The sequence below is a fragment of the Myxine glutinosa genome, chromosome 8 (genome assembly GCF_964187855.1).
Source record: "Myxine glutinosa chromosome 8, kmMyxGlut1.1, whole genome shotgun sequence".
NCBI lineage: Eukaryota > Metazoa > Chordata > Myxini > Myxiniformes > Myxinidae > Myxine > Myxine glutinosa.
The window spans coordinates 49485024-49503459 of NC_136268.1; the positions used below are offsets into that span (position 1 = coordinate 49485024).

Here is an 18436-nt window from a genome sequence, read left to right on the forward strand (position 1 = left end):
CCAGGGTACACACTGGGAAACGTTTAAAACATGGAAATCCTGGGGGGGGGGGGGGGGGGGGGGGGAGGGGGGGGGATCACCGCTGCGGTTTAAACATATTTAAATAAATATTTAAACAAAACCATGAAAACAATCTGGGAAAAGTCTCTAAGTGAGAACGTGGATTTGAGAAAGCAGGAGCAGAGGTGAAAGAACAAACGAGAATATAGGGGGCGGGGCACAAGTCGAGACGAGGAGGCCGCACGAGACACCAGGCCGCACGAGGCGCACGAGGCGCGGACAAAGAAACGACTAATTACACACAAATTTGCAACAACTACAAAACCAAAACCAAATAGAAACACACAATAACACATACACAACAAAATACGCAGCGGAAATTTGACAAAGAAACGAACGGGAAAACACTCAAACTTTGATGCCGTGGAGAGATCAAAGCAAGCCCCGTCGCTCGAGGGACCGGAAGCCCGATCTCCAGAGCCCGAGCAAGCCCCGACCGGAAGCCCGAACATCGCATGATATCTCAAAAAGTTATGGATGGATTCGGACGAAAAACTTGGTGGACAGGTTGGGTATGCGCCAAGGAAGAATCAATTCGATTTTTATGGAGATCCGGATACGATAGTTTTTTGGGTTTTTAAATGATTCTTCACCATTGAGAGATGGGGCCAAAATCGATATATTGTATAGCACGATATTTCAAAAACTTGTGGAGTTATGACAAAACTTGGTAGACGAGTTCATTAGGCGACAAGACCAAAGCAATTACATTTTGGTTCAGGTCTGAATCCAAATCTGGCCTATCAGTGGGATACAAGAAGTAGACTGTTCTGCCTGGCGGAAGTATGCTCTTCATCGAGCATCTTTCTAGCTCTTACCTCTGTGCTCCCCCGAAACAATTTACACTATAATATATATATATATATATATATATATATATATATATATATATATATATGTATATTGTTACGGAACCCAACGTCGGCCTATGGTTCCCCTTTGATGGGGGATTAGTCCCCTCGATTATTGCTGACCGACGTGGTCCCTGAAGCTACACCGCGGCCTCCGGAAAGGCTGGTGCACAGCCCCGTTCGTACCGCGGATAAGATGTTACTTGATTGCCGAGCGGTGTTTAGCAACCGCAGCACGAACTGTTAACAATGACTAACCCGATTCTGAACGTTGGCCAAATCGTGCCACCGGTATTCAATTTGGAAAAGACAAAGACGACGGATGTGAAGAAGAAGAAGACAAGAGGTAGGAAATACGAATATGATTTATTTACTATTTACAATCAAAAGAAACCAAGGAGAAGGAAGGATAATAAAATAAAGCAGAAAGAGGGACGGACCAGAAGGACACAGTGAAACTTAGCTTACCTATGCAGTCTTAATTAATACCCAGGACAGAACAAACAAAGACGGACTCACACGAATGGGGAATTTGCAGGTAGGAATGACTGGAAGGAGGAATGGGAAGGTTCAGCTGGTTCGAGCTGGATCCCGCACGGGACGTCGGGCTGGACCTCGACGGCCACCGATGCCACCGCAATCTGGCTCCCGCGTCGCAGCGGGTCGAAACTGCGTGGTCTCCAAGCTGGTGGTGGTGGACTCCAAGCCAGTGGTGGTGGACTCTCTGGGGACTCAACGTGGGGATCCCTTACTCATCTGCCGTCCCTGGCGCAACTCTTAGAACTCAATGGTTCGCTCTCCATGCTGCCGTGGGGACGTCGTGTGCTTTCTCAGGACTCATCTGAGGTGGGGGCGCCTCCCGTGGGTTATATATAGCCCCACCCTTGAACCTCTTCGAACCTCCCCGATCGCTCTTCCTCCGCCCTCTCAAGCCAAACCCCTCGTGCTTGGTTGGTTGTTCGGGGCTGGCTCACTCCTCCCCTCTATTACGAGGTGGAGACACGCCTTTCTTCTCCGAGTTGGAGCACATGGGCAATGGCGGCGAATGCAGTTGGCAATAGAGGCTTTGGGAATGGGGCTTTGGGAATGAAAGGGCATCTATCTATTTGAATTCGGTGCAATGGAGTGTCAATTAATGGAAGACACAGCCTTAACCTACATAGAATAAGGAAATAAACTACCAACAAGGAGGAAATCTATGATTGGCTAACGTGATTGTTTATGACCTAATTACGGGACGCACTTTGACCTTTATACACAACTGGAGGAAGGAGGGTGATATTTTACAATGTACTACACAATAAAAAAACACAATCCTCATATCCACAACAATATATATATATATATATATATATATACTGTATATATATATATATATATATATATATATATATATATATATATATATATATATATATAGTTGCGGATATGAGATTGGCCTCCATCCATATCCGCTTGTAAATATTCCCCTATTTCCCCAATACTTCCCAACTATCCCCAATCCCCCATTCCCTAGTCCCATTTTCTGTAAACAACACTCTGTAGACCCGACCTCCCCCTATTTCCCCCATTAAATGTCGCATCCAGGTCCACCGCATCTCACGTAGACAACTATAGGACATCTTGCTAGTTATTCTTAGTCTATGTCAGTTAAGGACTCGTTTCCATTAATTCTGACTCTTCGTTGCACCAGAATGTGATTGTATGGCACCGTTAGGAAGTTTAGGACCTCCCAATACCTCCCCGCAGCTCTTCCTCACGGTTCAGCAACAACAACAACAACAGCAACAACAACGGCGGCGGCGCGGGGAGTGCGCGTCCTCACTCCGGCTTGGTTAGCCGCCATCGAACATGTGCTCCGACGGGGTTACCACGTAGGGGCTCGCTGTCAGCTCCTCGTCAAGCGCGGAGCCCGGTAACCCCCTGCACCCAATAGAAGCGGCGGACCGATCCCATCTGGGGCGGGGCCAACGAGCCGAGGGCGTGTCACTCCCCGCTGAGCATGCGCAGGAAGAGGGAGGTGACGTCAGATGCGCGCTGGACTTGAAGGAAGAGAGACGCTACCTCCGAGCGCTGCAATACCTCCCCGCATCTCTGGACTGGACCGTGCGTGATTCTGCCCCTGAGCCAAGGTGCACCTTGTGCTATCGACTGCCTGTCCTTCCCTGCCATCAATCCCTGTGTAAGTCAGTCTTGTTCCGTTTGTCTGTGGTCTGTCTGGGATAGATAAGATTGTGTCTAAGTGCCCATCTTTTCTGTGCTTTACATCTTACCTTGTAATCTACCCCTTTTCTGCATCACCAATTATATCCTCCTCCGGAGGTCTTGAGAACTGTACCCCTTGTGTCGTTTCATTTATCCCAGCCGTTGTGTCCTTTCCTTCATTGATTTAGCATAGCGCGATTTGGTCAACGTCGGGTGGAATCGGGTAAACTGTGCGAACACGGCGGCCATTCCGCTTGGCCCATCATAACATCTTAATCCGCGTGTCCGTAACAATATATATATATATATTGTTACAGACACGACTTTGATGTTAAGGTGGGCCGAGCGGAATGGCCGTCGTGTCCGCACAAGTTACCCGATTGTGCCCGAACGTTGACTAGTCGCGTTACGCTGGCTCAATAAGAAAAAGAAGACACCCGGCTGGATTACAATAACACAATACGACACCAAGGGTTCAGTTCTCAAGACCTCCGGAGGAGATTATATTCGTACGGAAAGGTCAGATTACAGGGGCTAGAGTTATAATCACAGAAAGACAGGCACTTAGACACACTCTTATATTAACCCCGGACAGACTACAGACAAACGGGACAAGGCTGACTCACACGGGGGTTGATGAAAAGGACAGCGGGTATCGATGGCTCAAGGTGCACTCTTGGCTCAAAGCAGGGTCCAGTACGGTCCGGTCCGGTCCAAAGATGCGGGGAGGTATCGTCGCGCTGGGGGTGGCGGTGGCTTCTCTCTCCAAGCTGAGGCGCATCTGACGTCACGTCCGGCAAGCGGCTGCGTATATCCGGCGGGGAGTGACACGCCCTCGGCTCGTTAGCTCCGCCCAGATGGAATCGGTCCGCCCTTCTTATTGGGTGCGGGGGGGGGTTTACCAGGCTCCGCCCTTGACGAGGAGCTGACAGCTAGCCCCTTCGTGGTAACCCCGTGGGGCGCATGGATAATGGCGGCTAACCGAGCCGGAGGGAGGACGCACACTCCCCGCGCGCGCCGTTGTTGTAGTTGTTGTTGTTGTTGCTGTAGTTGTTGTTGTTGTTGTTGTAGCTGTAGTTGTTGTGGTTGTTGTTGTAGCTGTAGTTGTTGTTGTTGTTGTTGTTTGGGGAAGAAGATGGGAGGAGGTATGGGAAGGTCCTAAACTCACTACTGGTGCCATATAATCACATTCTGGTGCAACGAAGAGTCATAATTAATGGAAACGAGGCCTTAACTGACATAGATTAAGAATAACTAGGAAGATGTCCGAAAGTTGTCTACGTGTGGTGCGGTGGACCTGGGCACGACATTTAATGGGGGAATAAGGGGAAGGTCGGCTCTACTGATTGTTATTTACATGCAATGGGACTAGGGAATGGGGGATCGGGGAAAGTTGGGGAGTATTGGAGAAAATAGGGGAATATTTACAAGCGGATATGGAGGCCAAATTCCATATTCGCAACATTGCACCCTTCTCTACCCTCGGGGCGTCCCGACCCGATAAATTTTTACCTACTTTAGTGTGGCACGCAATGTAGTTCCCTCTACTATTAACTCTACCCTGAGTGCGACAGTTTTACAGATATTCACAAATGAGTAAATATGTCCCCCTGCGACGTTGCACCCTTCTCCTCACAGAAACACACCCACAGGATAACCGAATCCGGAAAGAATTCTCAAACTAAACATACAGCCGGTAGGGAGCATTATTTACAAGACTACGCTGCTATTTACACTACGATCCAGGACCTGTTTTTGGAGGAACACATGCAGATGTTATGCATAGAGAGAGCGCGCTTGCCAACATCGATACACCAACCCACGAGTGCTCTGTGGCCGACGGCCTTTAATAACGTGCAGAGCACCCTTCCCGAGCATCAACAGCACCACCCCACCACCAATCGGTGCAGTCACCATTGTTCATTGGAATAAAAATAAATTCGACAACCCCTAACCCTGCAGGTGTCTCTTGCTCTTCTTGTGGTGCACTTGGTGGTAACTAAAAGTGGTTCACCTGTATGGCATAGGTGCCACGTTGACCCATAGGTCCATCCCCGGGTGGTGCTTGGCCGCAAAAGAGCTGCGGTCCATTGTGGGTGGCCACAAACATTGCGGTCCATATGGTGTATCGATCCAGGCAGCCAACAGCGAAAGTGCAGGCCCACAACTGCGTAGCCAGCACCTCTCTCTCCTCTCTCTCTACCCCAAAGCCAGATCCTCGGAGGTGGGAGACAAAAGAAGAAACAAGTGAGTAAGGTGGTAAGGGCGCAAAAGTGCACGCAATGTAAGGTGATGCACACTGGGGGCACATGGGAACCAGGTGAGACAGGTACGTTCCTATCGTACGCCCCCCCCCCACCAGGTAACCTACATGGCCCCTCCCTTACCCCTTACTGTATCCACAAAACACAACACTACCCATAAACATCTACTTTACAAATCGACAAACATCCCTACTGTCTTCCCCGTTCCTCCCATAAACCAAATTCGTCTTCTCTCCCTCCTAACCAATCAAATTTGCCATTTTCAACTCTCATCATAATTTGCCATCTCCAACTCAACATCAAAATTTGCCATTACCAATTCATCATCAGTCCCTCCTAGGGAGGGAGAGATGGAATCACCCCAATGTCTCATCCACGTCGTGATGCGTCTCACAAATCCACACAGCGATTCATCTCCTGCAACAAAACAAAGAAAACACAGGTGTGGAGTCATCATCATCACCACAGGTAAGTGGCTGCGTATGGTGCGACAGGTTCATCAATCCTAACTATCTCCTAAATGACTTTAACAACTTTACACTACCCGGGGCTTTCTCCGGCCAAACCATTGGCCCTCTTACACTATGGGTTCTAAAAACCAATTCCCATTGGCCAAACTGTGGTGCTCTTCAATTTGGGGTCTCACTCCCCCGATTCATCTCCCGGTGCCCTCGTACAATTTCTGGGCTGCGACGTGTACCTCTCCCAGTGGGTCTACCCACCTGCACACCTCCACCACTGCAGTTGCCTCCGAGCTTACCTGCTCCTTACCCTAACCTAACTACCTGGGGAAGGCCCTCTGGCACTCTCCCCACTCGGTGCCCTCTCTGGCACTGGGCTACCCGGGTCCGTCCTCCGGATCCTCGGGCCCCATCCACAACTCTACCGGCTCCCAGAGCCCACCTGCGGCCTCACCTGGCCGACATCCTCACAGTGGTGGAGTGCCCAACCAACTACACACACTAACAGGCTACACGCCCAGCCATTTCCACAACACTAATGCACCCATCCACAACACCATTCTGCCACCGCACCACAAATGCCAATATCCAACCACAATTTACCTGCACCCTCTACCTAACACTTACACTACCCGCCCCGGGTACTCGTGAAAGGGGTCCACTCTTCCCCCATCCACACCTTCGCACCACGCACACCACTCCATACCACTTACTCCAACTCTCTCCACACACCTGTACTTGCACACCTGTGCTCTCACACCTGGTGCCACCTGCACCCTTCTCTCCCCAAGCGCATTCGCGCTGATCCACACACTCACTACTCATACACTGCTCCACACACCTGTCCAGTTGCACACCTGTGCAATCACACCTGTTCAATTCTCACACACACGGCATCATCTCAGCTAACTACTCCCTTCTGAAACTTGCGCTTCCCAGTCGTCCCTTTAAACTATTGCGCTCCCACGTCATTATCATCCATACTAATCTACCTGCGTCCCCACTACAGGTATCAGTCACTAACTAAACTTAACGTCACCTAATGTCAATCTTCGCTAGATCCCTACACACCATATCCTAACCCACCCGGGCTAGTTTTCACTGCCATACACCCCATAATCTAGTGCTCCTTTGCCCCACGCATGGGAAGGATGGTGGATTTGCCATCCCACCACATCGGGGGTCTCTCACTACCAATTTTGCACATCAAATTTCAACAAATCAAAAATTTGCCAATCACTACTCATCATCTGCCAATCACTACTGCCAATCCCTTGCCAATCATCAAATTTTGTTTTTCTCTAATTTTGGGGCCAAAACACTAACCTCATCACCCAGTCTACTCACTACTGCCTCTCGGTGCGCCAATTCCTGTCCAAAGCCCGGCTTCGTAAAGCCAAGCAATGGATGCTGGTTGTTTTGTGCCAGCGGCTGGATACGTCCGGCATTCGGGGCAGGGACGGGGGCTTACCCGGGCCGAGATCCCACGCACCACCTCGGCGTGGAGCCATCCAATGTCCCGATCTCGACCTGCCGGCACGTCTCAACAAAAAGTGGTCGCCATGACGACCCTTTCTATCGGGCTGCCAGCTCCGCCTAGTGGAGCCTGGACGCGGCCGTTCAAAGCGAGGCCCGGCACGCACCGAGGGCCTGCTTCGGCTAAAAGTCGCTCTAACCTCTAACCCGTGTAACGTCGATGCTTCACCTGGACGCTTACACCCCGCAGCCCGTTCCTTGCTCACACATCCAGCTGTGCCCATGCTCCTCGTACCCTTCCTTACACACCCAGGTACACCCATTCCACTCACAGCTTTGGTCACACACCTGACCACCGAACACTTTGGCACACACTCGTTGGTAGCACACCTCACCAATACACCTCTTCGCGCCCCCTCCTCGGTCACCTCCTCTGTGACAATCACAGGTGTGCTCTCATTCGCACACCCAACCACGTGCCTCACCACCAACTCCAGCGTGCATTCCCACTCACGCTCTACCATTCCAGGTGTGCATCCTTCCATCCCAGGTGTACATCCTCGCTCACCTGTCACAACTAACTCACGCTCCATGTCACTCTCACTACTTTCACCTCCATTCCTGACAGCGCACTCACCCTTACTCTTGACAGCGCACTCTTTCCTCAGGCACCTGTCCGTTACACACCGTTCTCGCGCACACGCTCCCGTTACACCCTCTGTAACACTCACCACAGCTGTGCATTCTTCCTTGCCTTTGACAGCGCACTCTTTCCCCATGCACCTGTCCGTCACACACCTTCCTCGCGCACACTCTCCCGTCACATCCTCTGTAACACTCACCACACCGCGCTTCCACGTGCTTCCTCGCACACACGCTACGACCGACTCATTCTCGCCAACACCCTCACTCCTTGGCACGCACTTTTTCCTCACACACCCCAGAGTCGGACTTTCTCGCACACCTCCTCTTTCGCACACCAGACCTGTCGCACACTTCACCAACGGCCTCTCACGAACACCCGGGTCTATCTCGACCCCCAAGCTTCTTAAATCCCCTGGCGCATCATACGCACGACCATATTGGTCACCACTTACACCGGGTCCTCTTCCTCTTCGCTTCTCCTCCATCACCTGCGAATCCCTCATCCGGTTAATGAGCACATCATCACGATCCAAACACAGACTTTGGACCAATTCTTTTATCTCCTCTTTTATCTCTTTCTTATCCCCTCTCCGTCGCTTCTTAATTTCGCTCATCCCTTCTTCCACTTCTTCTAATTTGTGCTTCACCTCTTTTATTCCCCGGTACGTCTCCTCAAGCTCGTCCTCCAAGGCTACCTTGACCGTTTCCATGTGCGTCCTTACCTGCCGGTCCTTCGTCTCCATTACCTCTACCACCTCGTCCAACCTCGTTGTCAGTCCCTCACGTACCATCTGACATTCCCTCTTCGTCGCTATCAAGTCGTCTTTTAGTTCTTTCTGTGTCACTTTTAACCCTCCTAATACCGCAGTGTTCCTTTGAACCTGCTCCGTTAGTTCTTTTTGTCCCTCCGTCAGCTGTTCCACCTCCTGCGTCAGGACCTCTATGCCCCCCTGTAACTTTACAGTCCCCTTTCTCACCTCCTTTTCCATGTGCTCCTCACAGTGCCTCACCTCCTCGCGCACTCCTCCGACCTCCTCACTCACTCCTCCTCTGATCTCCTCTCCCATCACTTGCATCTCCTGCCCAGATGCCACCCTCATCTGCTCCATTTCCTCCCTGTGAGCATCCAGTTTGGTTTCTACCCCCATTCTGACCCCCTCTATCTGCTGCTCCATTTGTTTAACTTCCCTTTCCGCTTGGTCCCTCATGTCCCTCAATTTGCCTTCCATACTGTTTTCTAACCCCTCTAACCCAGTTTTCACCTCTTTTATCCCGTTGTCTAACCCCTCAAAATTATTGTCTAACTTCCCAAATTTCTTGTCTAACTCCTCAAAATTATTGTCTAACTTCCCAAATTTCTTGTCTAACTCCTCAAAATTATTGTCTAACTTCCCAAATTTCTTGTCTAACCCCCCGATTTGATTCCCTAGTCGCTCCCCCATTCTGTTTTCCATTTTCTCCATTTCCCTGGCTCTTTTTTCGTTGTCGCTCTTCGACTCTGCCATGTATTCGCTAAACCGTGCCATGAACTGCTGCATGTCAAACGGCTGCATGTTAAAGCCCGCTGATACAGCCGGCTCGGCTACCGCGCGCTCGTGCGAGGCGCCTTTTTGCGCGCCCGCTACTTCGTGCGTGACGGCGCTATTTTGCGAACCTGCCGCCCTCACTGCTTCGCTCTCCTCTTGTCCCTCAATTTGGTCCTGGACCGACCCTGCTTCACTCTCCCCTACCGGACCCCAGCCGTCTTGATCCGCCATAGCGCGACTTTCAAAATTCGAGTTTCGTAAAACAAATTCGAAATTTCGCCGTTATACTTTCGTCGAGCGCAGTACCCGCGCTCCGGATCGATTTTGTCGAGCGCCGTACGCGCTCCGGATCGATTTTGTCGAGCGCAGTACGCGCTCCGGATCGATTTTGTCGAGCGCAGTACGCGCTCCGGATCGATTTTGTCGAGCGCAGTACGCGCTCCGGATCGATTTTGTCGAGCGCAGTACGCGCTCCGGATCGATTTTCCCTCCCAAAATTTGGGCCTAACTAATTTAGTCCCGGGTCCGAATCCCACTCCTGACACCAATTGTTACAGACACGACTTTGATGTTAAGGTGGGCCGAGCGGAATGGCCGTCGTGTCCGCACAAGTTACCCGATTGTGCCCGAACGTTGACTAGTCGCGTTACGCTGGCTCAATAAGAAAAAGAAGACACCCGGCTGGATTACAATAACACAATACGACACCAAGGGTTCAGTTCTCAAGACCTCCGGAGGAGATTATATTCGTACGGAAAGGTCAGATTACAGGGGCTAGAGTTATAATCACAGAAAGACAGGCACTTAGACACACTCTTATATTAACCCCGGACAGACTACAGACAAACGGGACAAGGCTGACTCACACGGGGGTTGATGAAAAGGACAGCGGGTATCGATGGCTCAAGGTGCACTCTTGGCTCAAAGCAGGGTCCAGTACGGTCCGGTCCGGTCCAAAGATGCGGGGAGGTATCGTCGCGCTGGGGGTGGCGGTGGCTTCTCTCTCCAAGCTGAGGCGCATCTGACGTCACGTCCGGCAAGCGGCTGCGTATATCCGGCGGGGAGTGACACGCCCTCGGCTCGTTAGCTCCGCCCAGATGGAATCGGTCCGCCCTTCTTATTGGGTGCGGGGGGGGTTTACCAGGCTCCGCCCTTGACGAGGAGCTGACAGCTAGCCCCTTCGTGGTAACCCCGTGGGGCGCATGGATAATGGCGGCTAACCGAGCCGGAGGGAGGACGCACACTCCCCGCGCGCGCCGTTGTTGTAGTTGTTGTTGTTGTTGCTGTAGTTGTTGTTGTTGTTGTTGTAGCTGTAGTTGTTGTGGTTGTTGTTGTAGCTGTAGTTGTTGTTGTTGTTGTTGTTTGGGGAAGAAGATGGGAGGAGGTATGGGAAGGTCCTAAACTCACTACTGGTGCCATATAATCACATTCTGGTGCAACGAAGAGTCATAATTAATGGAAACGAGGCCTTAACTGACATAGATTAAGAATAACTAGGAAGATGTCCGAAAGTTGTCTACGTGTGGTGCGGTGGACCTGGGCACGACATTTAATGGGGGAATAAGGGGAAGGTCGGCTCTACTGATTGTTATTTACATGCAATGGGACTAGGGAATGGGGGATCGGGGAAAGTTGGGGAGTATTGGAGAAAATAGGGGAATATTTACAAGCGGATATGGAGGCCAAATTCCATATTCGCAACAATATATATATATATATATATATATATATATATATATATGTATATATATATATATATATATATAGTTACCGATTTGGGAACCCCCCCCCCCCCCCCCTTCACTTGTAAATATCCCCCTTTGTAATATTATCCCCTTTTATTAATTATTAAATATCGCACCCTAGGCCATCGCAACACGCAGCCAATCTTAGAATCATCTTACTAATTATTTCCTATTCTATGTTTAATTAAGGCTCTGTATCCACTAGATTGACACCACGTTGCATTAACAAATAAGGATAGCTCCCCTTCAATAACGCCATACCCCAGCAAACTCTCTCTGCAAACAGCTCAACAAGCGTGGGGGACGCACCCTCTCACTGGCCTTGGTGCTCTGTATTGGACAAGAAGGCGGGGTCGCCGAGAAGAGGCGTGGCCGTGGCTCGCCACAAGGGCGGAGTTGTTCAGCTCCGTTACCAAATAAAGCTACAAACAGAGCATGTGGGCGGGACCCAAACGTGTCGCGACCCCACTTCATATATATGTTCGAGGATCGCGCATGAGGAGATGGGAAGAGAGAAGGCTTGAGACCAGCAGAGGTGATGCATGCACAGCACAAGAGGGTTGCCCGACGCGAGAGGTTGCCTGACGTGTGCCTTGCCTGAGAGGAAATCCCATCATTACTGAGAGAGCGAGAGGGTCGTGGCGTCGACGCAACCACGTTGGTTCCAGCGGTTGTCGGGTTCGCTTTAAACCACGACGCGAGGTCGGAACGGAACCTCGACGGCTGAACGAGCCGAACTGGCCGCCTTTGCCAGCTGAACGGACCTTCTCCTGCCATTCCTGTCATCATCCCCATGTGAGTCTGTCTTTGTTCTGTCCTGGGTATAAGTAAGACTGTATAGATAAGGCTGCCCTGTGTTCTTTTTACATCCATCTATCTTTGTACAGCTTTGATCTTTCTTTTCCTCTGGTGGTTGTTATAATAAATTCTCCTTCCAAGCTTTGGTTTCGTCTTCCTCCAGTTGCATTAGTCTTTTCTTTCCATTGGTCTCCGTGGCACGATTAAAACCGCTATAATCGGGTTAGTAATTGTTAACGGCCTGGGTCGTGACTCACTTCGCTCGGCGTGTCCATTACCGTCGCGACTCGGGCGGGGCTGTCTCCTCGCTGGTTGGGAGGTCACGGTAAGCAGGTATTCGGGGGGTCTTTTTTTGGGGTCTCTGGCCCGATTACCCTGGTCGTGGCTGACCACCAGTGACGTCACAGACCCCCAGGATCGGCGACGGCCAGTATAACGGACAAGGGGTTAACCCCCCTTGCTAACGGGAGAGCCGTCATCCCAGATCTGTAACAATATATATATATATATATATATATATATATATATATATATATATATATATATATATATACACATATACACAATTATACATACATACATATATATATATATATATACAGGGTATTTCAAAAAGATTGTTAAAAGTTTGACTTCCTGCCATTTATTTGTTTTTTGACCTACAGTTTTTGCTTTTCAGGGTTTGGTGGTGTTATCGTGGTATTTGTTCCCTGGGATTTCTAGCTCCATAGCTCAACTATGCCATTGATAGTGAAGCAGAAGACAGAAGTGGTGGCTCTGTAGTACGAGACGAAATCAACAACCACAACAATATTTTCTGGCGGGCAGAACCACCTGAGGAGATCACTGAGAGGTACCTGAAAGGGCCTAAGGTCACATGCTTCTGCACCTTCAATGCCAGGTGGGGAATGTTAGGGCCTTACTGGTTTGAGAATGACAACAGCAGGACGGTGACGATCAACGATGAGTGCTACCGGGCCGTGCTCCAGAAGTTCCCTGATGATCTAGCCCAAAAGGTCATCCCATACCAGCTCAGCATGACCTGGTTTATGCAGGATGGTGCACACCCGCACATAGCTGGTGACACCATCACTTTCCTGCAGCAGCTCTTCAGAAACTGCCTCGTTGCCCTGGGTACAGCTCATGACTGGGCATCCCATAAGCGCAGACTTGAACCCTCTGGACTACTGGTTCTGGGGGGCTGCCAAGGGCGCTGTCTCTGTCAACCACCCTGCCACACTAGATGACCTGAAGCAGGAGGTGTCAGACTATCTCCAGGCAGTGCCACATGAGACCTACAGGAAAGTTGGACAGAACATTGGAGTCAGGATCAATGCCTGTCTGAACCGCGGAGGGGCACACATCGAGAACGTCAATTACATGGATTTTGTGTAAATGCCAATTTCAGACCTTGGCCTCTCACTAACTCCAGCAGTGATTTACCACAATAGCAATCAGTGATAGAAAATACCACGTCATAAGCTTTCAATAAATGTTTGGGTTACGATGCTGAGGTTTCTGTTCCTTTGTAAATAAACGTTTAAAGTTGTATCACTCTTTTTGAAACACCTTTTATATATATATATTTGTACTATGTTCTTTAATTCCTTTATTCCCTTCCCTTCCAAATTCCTTTAATTCCCCTGCCATCCATCCACCTCCACACCTCATCCTGCATTTTATAAATTTCTCTCATATGACCCCCATGTGTATGCATAAATGTACACAATGAGTCAGTTACATTCAGTAAAAATGATCAAAGTAAAAAAAAACAAATGAAGACCCACTGCAATGAAAAAGAAATCTTTTTGGTGCCCATTTTGTCTCGAATTACCCAACTCCTTTGGATGAACTTCGTTGATGAAAGAGGGCTTGAAGCAGAAACAGCTGTCCAAAAGTAAGAGTTTAATTTTAGCTTTTGTAATAATCCCATGTGGCTATTGTTTGCTCTGGTCCATTATGAGCTCAGTATAGATATCTTTCCCTCCATTCTATCTGCAAGAAAGCTCACTTTTCAAGTACACTCCGACAAACCATCCAGACAAGGCCTCTTTGCCCGTCACCGCCTTTCCGACCACTTCCATTTCCATGGCAACAAGCACCATTGGAGCACACATCTCCCTTGCACTGCTTTTCAAAGGCCTTCGCTTGATCGTGTTCATAAAACGGCTCTAAATTTGCGTAACGTTGTAGTTCCTAGAGCCACTCAGGGTTAATAAATTCGAAAGTCTCTTTTCTTCTTGACCTTCATTGCTCTGTCACTTTGTCCGTCTCGGGATTGAAGACCCAGAATGGTCTCGAAAAATGATCTCCGCGCCTCGCTGGCAGTGTGAAAGAACTGTTTTGTCAGACATGGGAAGTGACTGATGTTGGGGGTGGTGAGGGAGGGGGAGGGGAGGGAAGAAGGGAGGGGTGCAATCGTTTAACACTGAAAAGTTTGGATTTTGCAATGGCACTTGTTTCAATGTACCGGATGTTAAATGTCCACAGACACGGATTTTTTTTTGTGATTGTATTGATTTTTAAGTAATAAACAAAGAACTGAACGTGCTTTTTATTTCTAACTACAAAGCATCTGAAAATGCAAAGCCCGTCCGCGTCTGTTTTTATTCAGACATAGTTTTCTTCTTCCATATGCTAATAAATAACGAAATAGTAAAAAATAAAAAAAATAAAAATAATTGACTTTACCTTTGAGTTTTAGTTCTTAAAAAAAATAAAAACAACAACAGCTTCTAGCTTTTGATTGGTGAACCAATTATGTGACCTAAGTTCTTAAAATTTGAGGTCAATTGGACGAAAATTGGCAATTTTATGTGATGCTTGACCCTTGACCTTTTCACAAAATTATTAATTTACCTTCTCCGTATTATAAAGCTTTCGTGAAAATTTGATGACAAAATTCAAATGGTAAAAAAGTTGCCACACACACACCACACACCACACACACACACACACACACACACACACACACACACACACACACACACACACACACACACACACACACACGACGTAATCAATGGCAAGGTTGTTTCAGCTCATAACGGACAATGGCCGAACAACTCGATTCACTCGTCAAAGTTAATTTGATGAAGATTTTTCTGATCAAGAATGATAGTCAAAGTCATTGTAAAAACAGCCCGCAACAAAAAAAAAACCCCCCAAAAAAACCCCAATAATAAAATAAAAATAAATAAAAAGCATTCTCGAGATGACGTAGTGGGTCACGTGGGTAATAAAATCGTTTTGGGGGGAGGGGGCGGGGAGGCCAGGGCCAATCAAGCATAAAAGGACACCCAACAAACATTAATATTTTCCTTCCAATATTGCCTGGGGGCACAGTTGTGCCGCTGATGCAGTGCCCCCTGTAGGTTAGAGCAGGAATTTAGAGATAGCTCGCCGACAAAGCACACCGTGGGATATTTAACGTCCATCCGAGGGATGGCATAAAGATAGATGAATCACCCTGCCTGTGAAACACCAGGAGGGCAGCGTATAGCTGGGTCAGTACTCGAACCCAGGCTAGACGGCTCTGAGATGTGTGCATACCTTAAATTACATACAAATGTCCTACTAATGGTTGTTTGTTGTTTTCTCTTCTTCCTTAAACGCAGACAAACAGTGTTCCAGTTCTGCTTGGACCTGAACCCTGGCTCTCTTTCCCAGTTGATGGTGCAGATGGGGATACAATTTGTTCTCTACCCACAAGCCCAGCACCAACGCCATCGCTCCGACCTAATTGCCAATCACTTCCAGCAAGCCCTGGTCCGAGTCTTCCTTGCTGCTCACCTGCTCTAAGTCCAACTCACAGCCCCACAAGAAGCCCTGAGCAACATCCACCTTGCCGATGTCGTCCACGTAGCTACATCGCCGCATCCAACTACCAATCGCCTCCTCAAAGCCCCACACGCAACTGTATCTCCCCAAAGTCCTCCTTTTCTCCTCCATACCAATCGCTGCCACATAGTTCCAGCAACAGAGCACAACTGTTTTCAGCTCAGCGTCGGCACTACTGCGGTCTTACAGCCAACCGATCTACCAGCCCCAGGTTGTCAACTTACAGTGCTTCTCACTCGAGTAAGCTAGTCCATGATCCATCGACCAAAAGACCATCCAGACATATGATGTCCCACTTGTCTTGTCACGGTCAACAATCATCCCGTTTCGCCAGCGGACAGCAACAGATGGGAAACTGCACAGAAAGTCGTCACAAAGCTCCACTGGCTCAACAAACTGGCCGAGCTGCAGGACCGAATGTCGTGGCAGAAAATACTTTGAAGGAAGGTCAGAAAGAAGCAGAAGAACAAGAATTTTTCATTTGATGCAATGGTTCAGGTTATCAATGTCACTTTCCTTCTCCACACAAAACATTTTTCATTCCCATCTGTTTATCAATCGAACTGATATAAATGATATTGCTGATGTGCTGTGGAAATGATGCATCCCATCTGACATCGCTTTCAATTTCACCGAAATTTCTGCTTTTTATGCTGATCTCGTCTTACTGATGGGTCTTTAGAGGAGAAACAGGTATCCCAAGACGGATGCTCAAATTACCAGGTTTGCACCATTTAGGAGCTGCTGTCAATATGAAGTTAGAGAAAAATCATTTCATGCTCACATTTTCATGCTTCTTTCAAATGCTGCACAAGGCTGCAGGGTAGCATCATTTGCTGATGTTGCGGTTGTACCGCTGATGCAGTGCCCCCTGTAGGATATGGCAGGAAATTGGAAATTTGTTCAAGGTGCCGGCAAATTGCTCACCTTCTCATTGATGAATCGTCCTGTCTGCGAAACATCGGGATGACAGTTCATAGTTGGGTTGGGATTCAAACACAGGATAGACGGCTTCGAGGTCAGTGTGCGTACTTGTAGGCCATCGTATTTTCTTGCTGTATCCTCAGAACATCTGTGGCTATACAAGATTGGTATTGTTATAGACAAAGGCAATATCAATGTAACAATTGAACACTGGTCCATGGTAATGCCCTGTGTATATCTCTCTGGGTATATCAGGATTGCTTAAGTTTGTGACAGCTATCTTATGATCCTCATCTGACATCATCTGGTGTTGTCGTCCATCATTGCTGGTTCGAAAAGAGAAACAATTGCTCCGCTTTTTAGTTTTTGACCCAAAACAAATTAGCCGCAGTTAACGCAAAGCATTGATTGAACATTTTAGATAGCCACGTGACAATCACACATTGCCCTTTTGGGGTTGTGGTTGCTTTCTGATCCACTCAGTTTAACCTTAACTCTTGCAAATTACTCTACCACAATAGTTCTGATCATGACATTTAAGATTTACTTCCCTTTAATTTTGCACACATTTATCCATGATTATACTGTAATTTTACATCGTTTCCTGGCATTGGGGCAGAGGTATGTGTGGGAGGAGGGAGGTGGAGGGGGAACATATCACAAAGTAAAGATCATAATGCTTGTAAATATGAAGTTGACAATTCATCTGTCTAAATATCATTTGACGACTTAATCTGCTGTGTGTGTTTTTTTGACAACTAAAAATGCGTTTAACTGTTCACTGTACATCGATTGCTAAATCATTATACAGATATTGTCTGGAATGAATGTCTTTTGGAAATATAATCAGATTTTAACCTACAACTCTGTCTGTATTCTAATGAAAAAGTTTTTTGTTTTTTTTTCCATTAACAACTAACAACGATACCCACCCTATGGGCGGGGCTTCAATTGGTTGGGAGGCCCAAATGAAAAGTCAAAATATCAGGCTTTTTTATTTTAAACGATTCATATAAACATCCGTTGAATCATATTACACGCAAATCATCAAAATCTAAACAGTACATGGCGCCCATTTTGAAAAAAGATTGAATTCTGCAAAACGGAAGCGGCCGCTACACGTCTTTCTCAGTCGCTCGTTTATATGTGAAGAGTGCGCGCCGAATCTGTTACACGGAAGCGGCCGCTACACGTCTTTCTCAGTCGCTTTGCACACGCTGCCATGTTACTTCAGAGCCGCACGTTTATATAAGAAGAGTTAGTCAGGAGTCGATCTACTCTCTCCTGGTACGTAGAATTTCAACAAAAGCCACATCACTGTTCATATCGGTAAATATTATTCCATCGTGTTTAGGAAAATTGGAAAAACAATATAGCCTATTTTACTCCCAGGGGTCCCAGGAATACCCACCCAAAATGTTGCGATCGATTCAGCCGTTGTTGCGGTACCTTCGAACGGACAGACGGACATTTGCTGAATTATAGTAAAATTGCATCTAAATTCATTGCGGAAGGTAAAAGAAGACGAAAAAAGAAAAAAAGGAACAAGTTGTGTTTGTCACAGGAATATCAATGTTTCATGTTGTTCCAGGTTCGGGCTCTGAAAAATGACAACAGTTGAAATTCTGCAATTTGAATATG

The 18436-nt window shown here is 48.0% G+C and overlaps 1 protein-coding gene across 1 annotated transcript in view; it reads left to right on the forward strand.

The window, feature by feature from the left end:
* LOC144893370 (uncharacterized) overlaps positions 1–16356 on the forward strand; it is a 37415-nt gene extending 21059 nt beyond the window's left edge. Inside the window, exon 5 of the mRNA XM_078783953.1 lies at positions 15649–16356. Within this exon, the coding sequence (XP_078640079.1) occupies positions 15649–16356 (708 nt within the window). The remainder of the gene's footprint in view (positions 1–15648) is intronic.
* The last annotated feature ends 2080 nt before the right edge of the window (positions 16357–18436 follow it).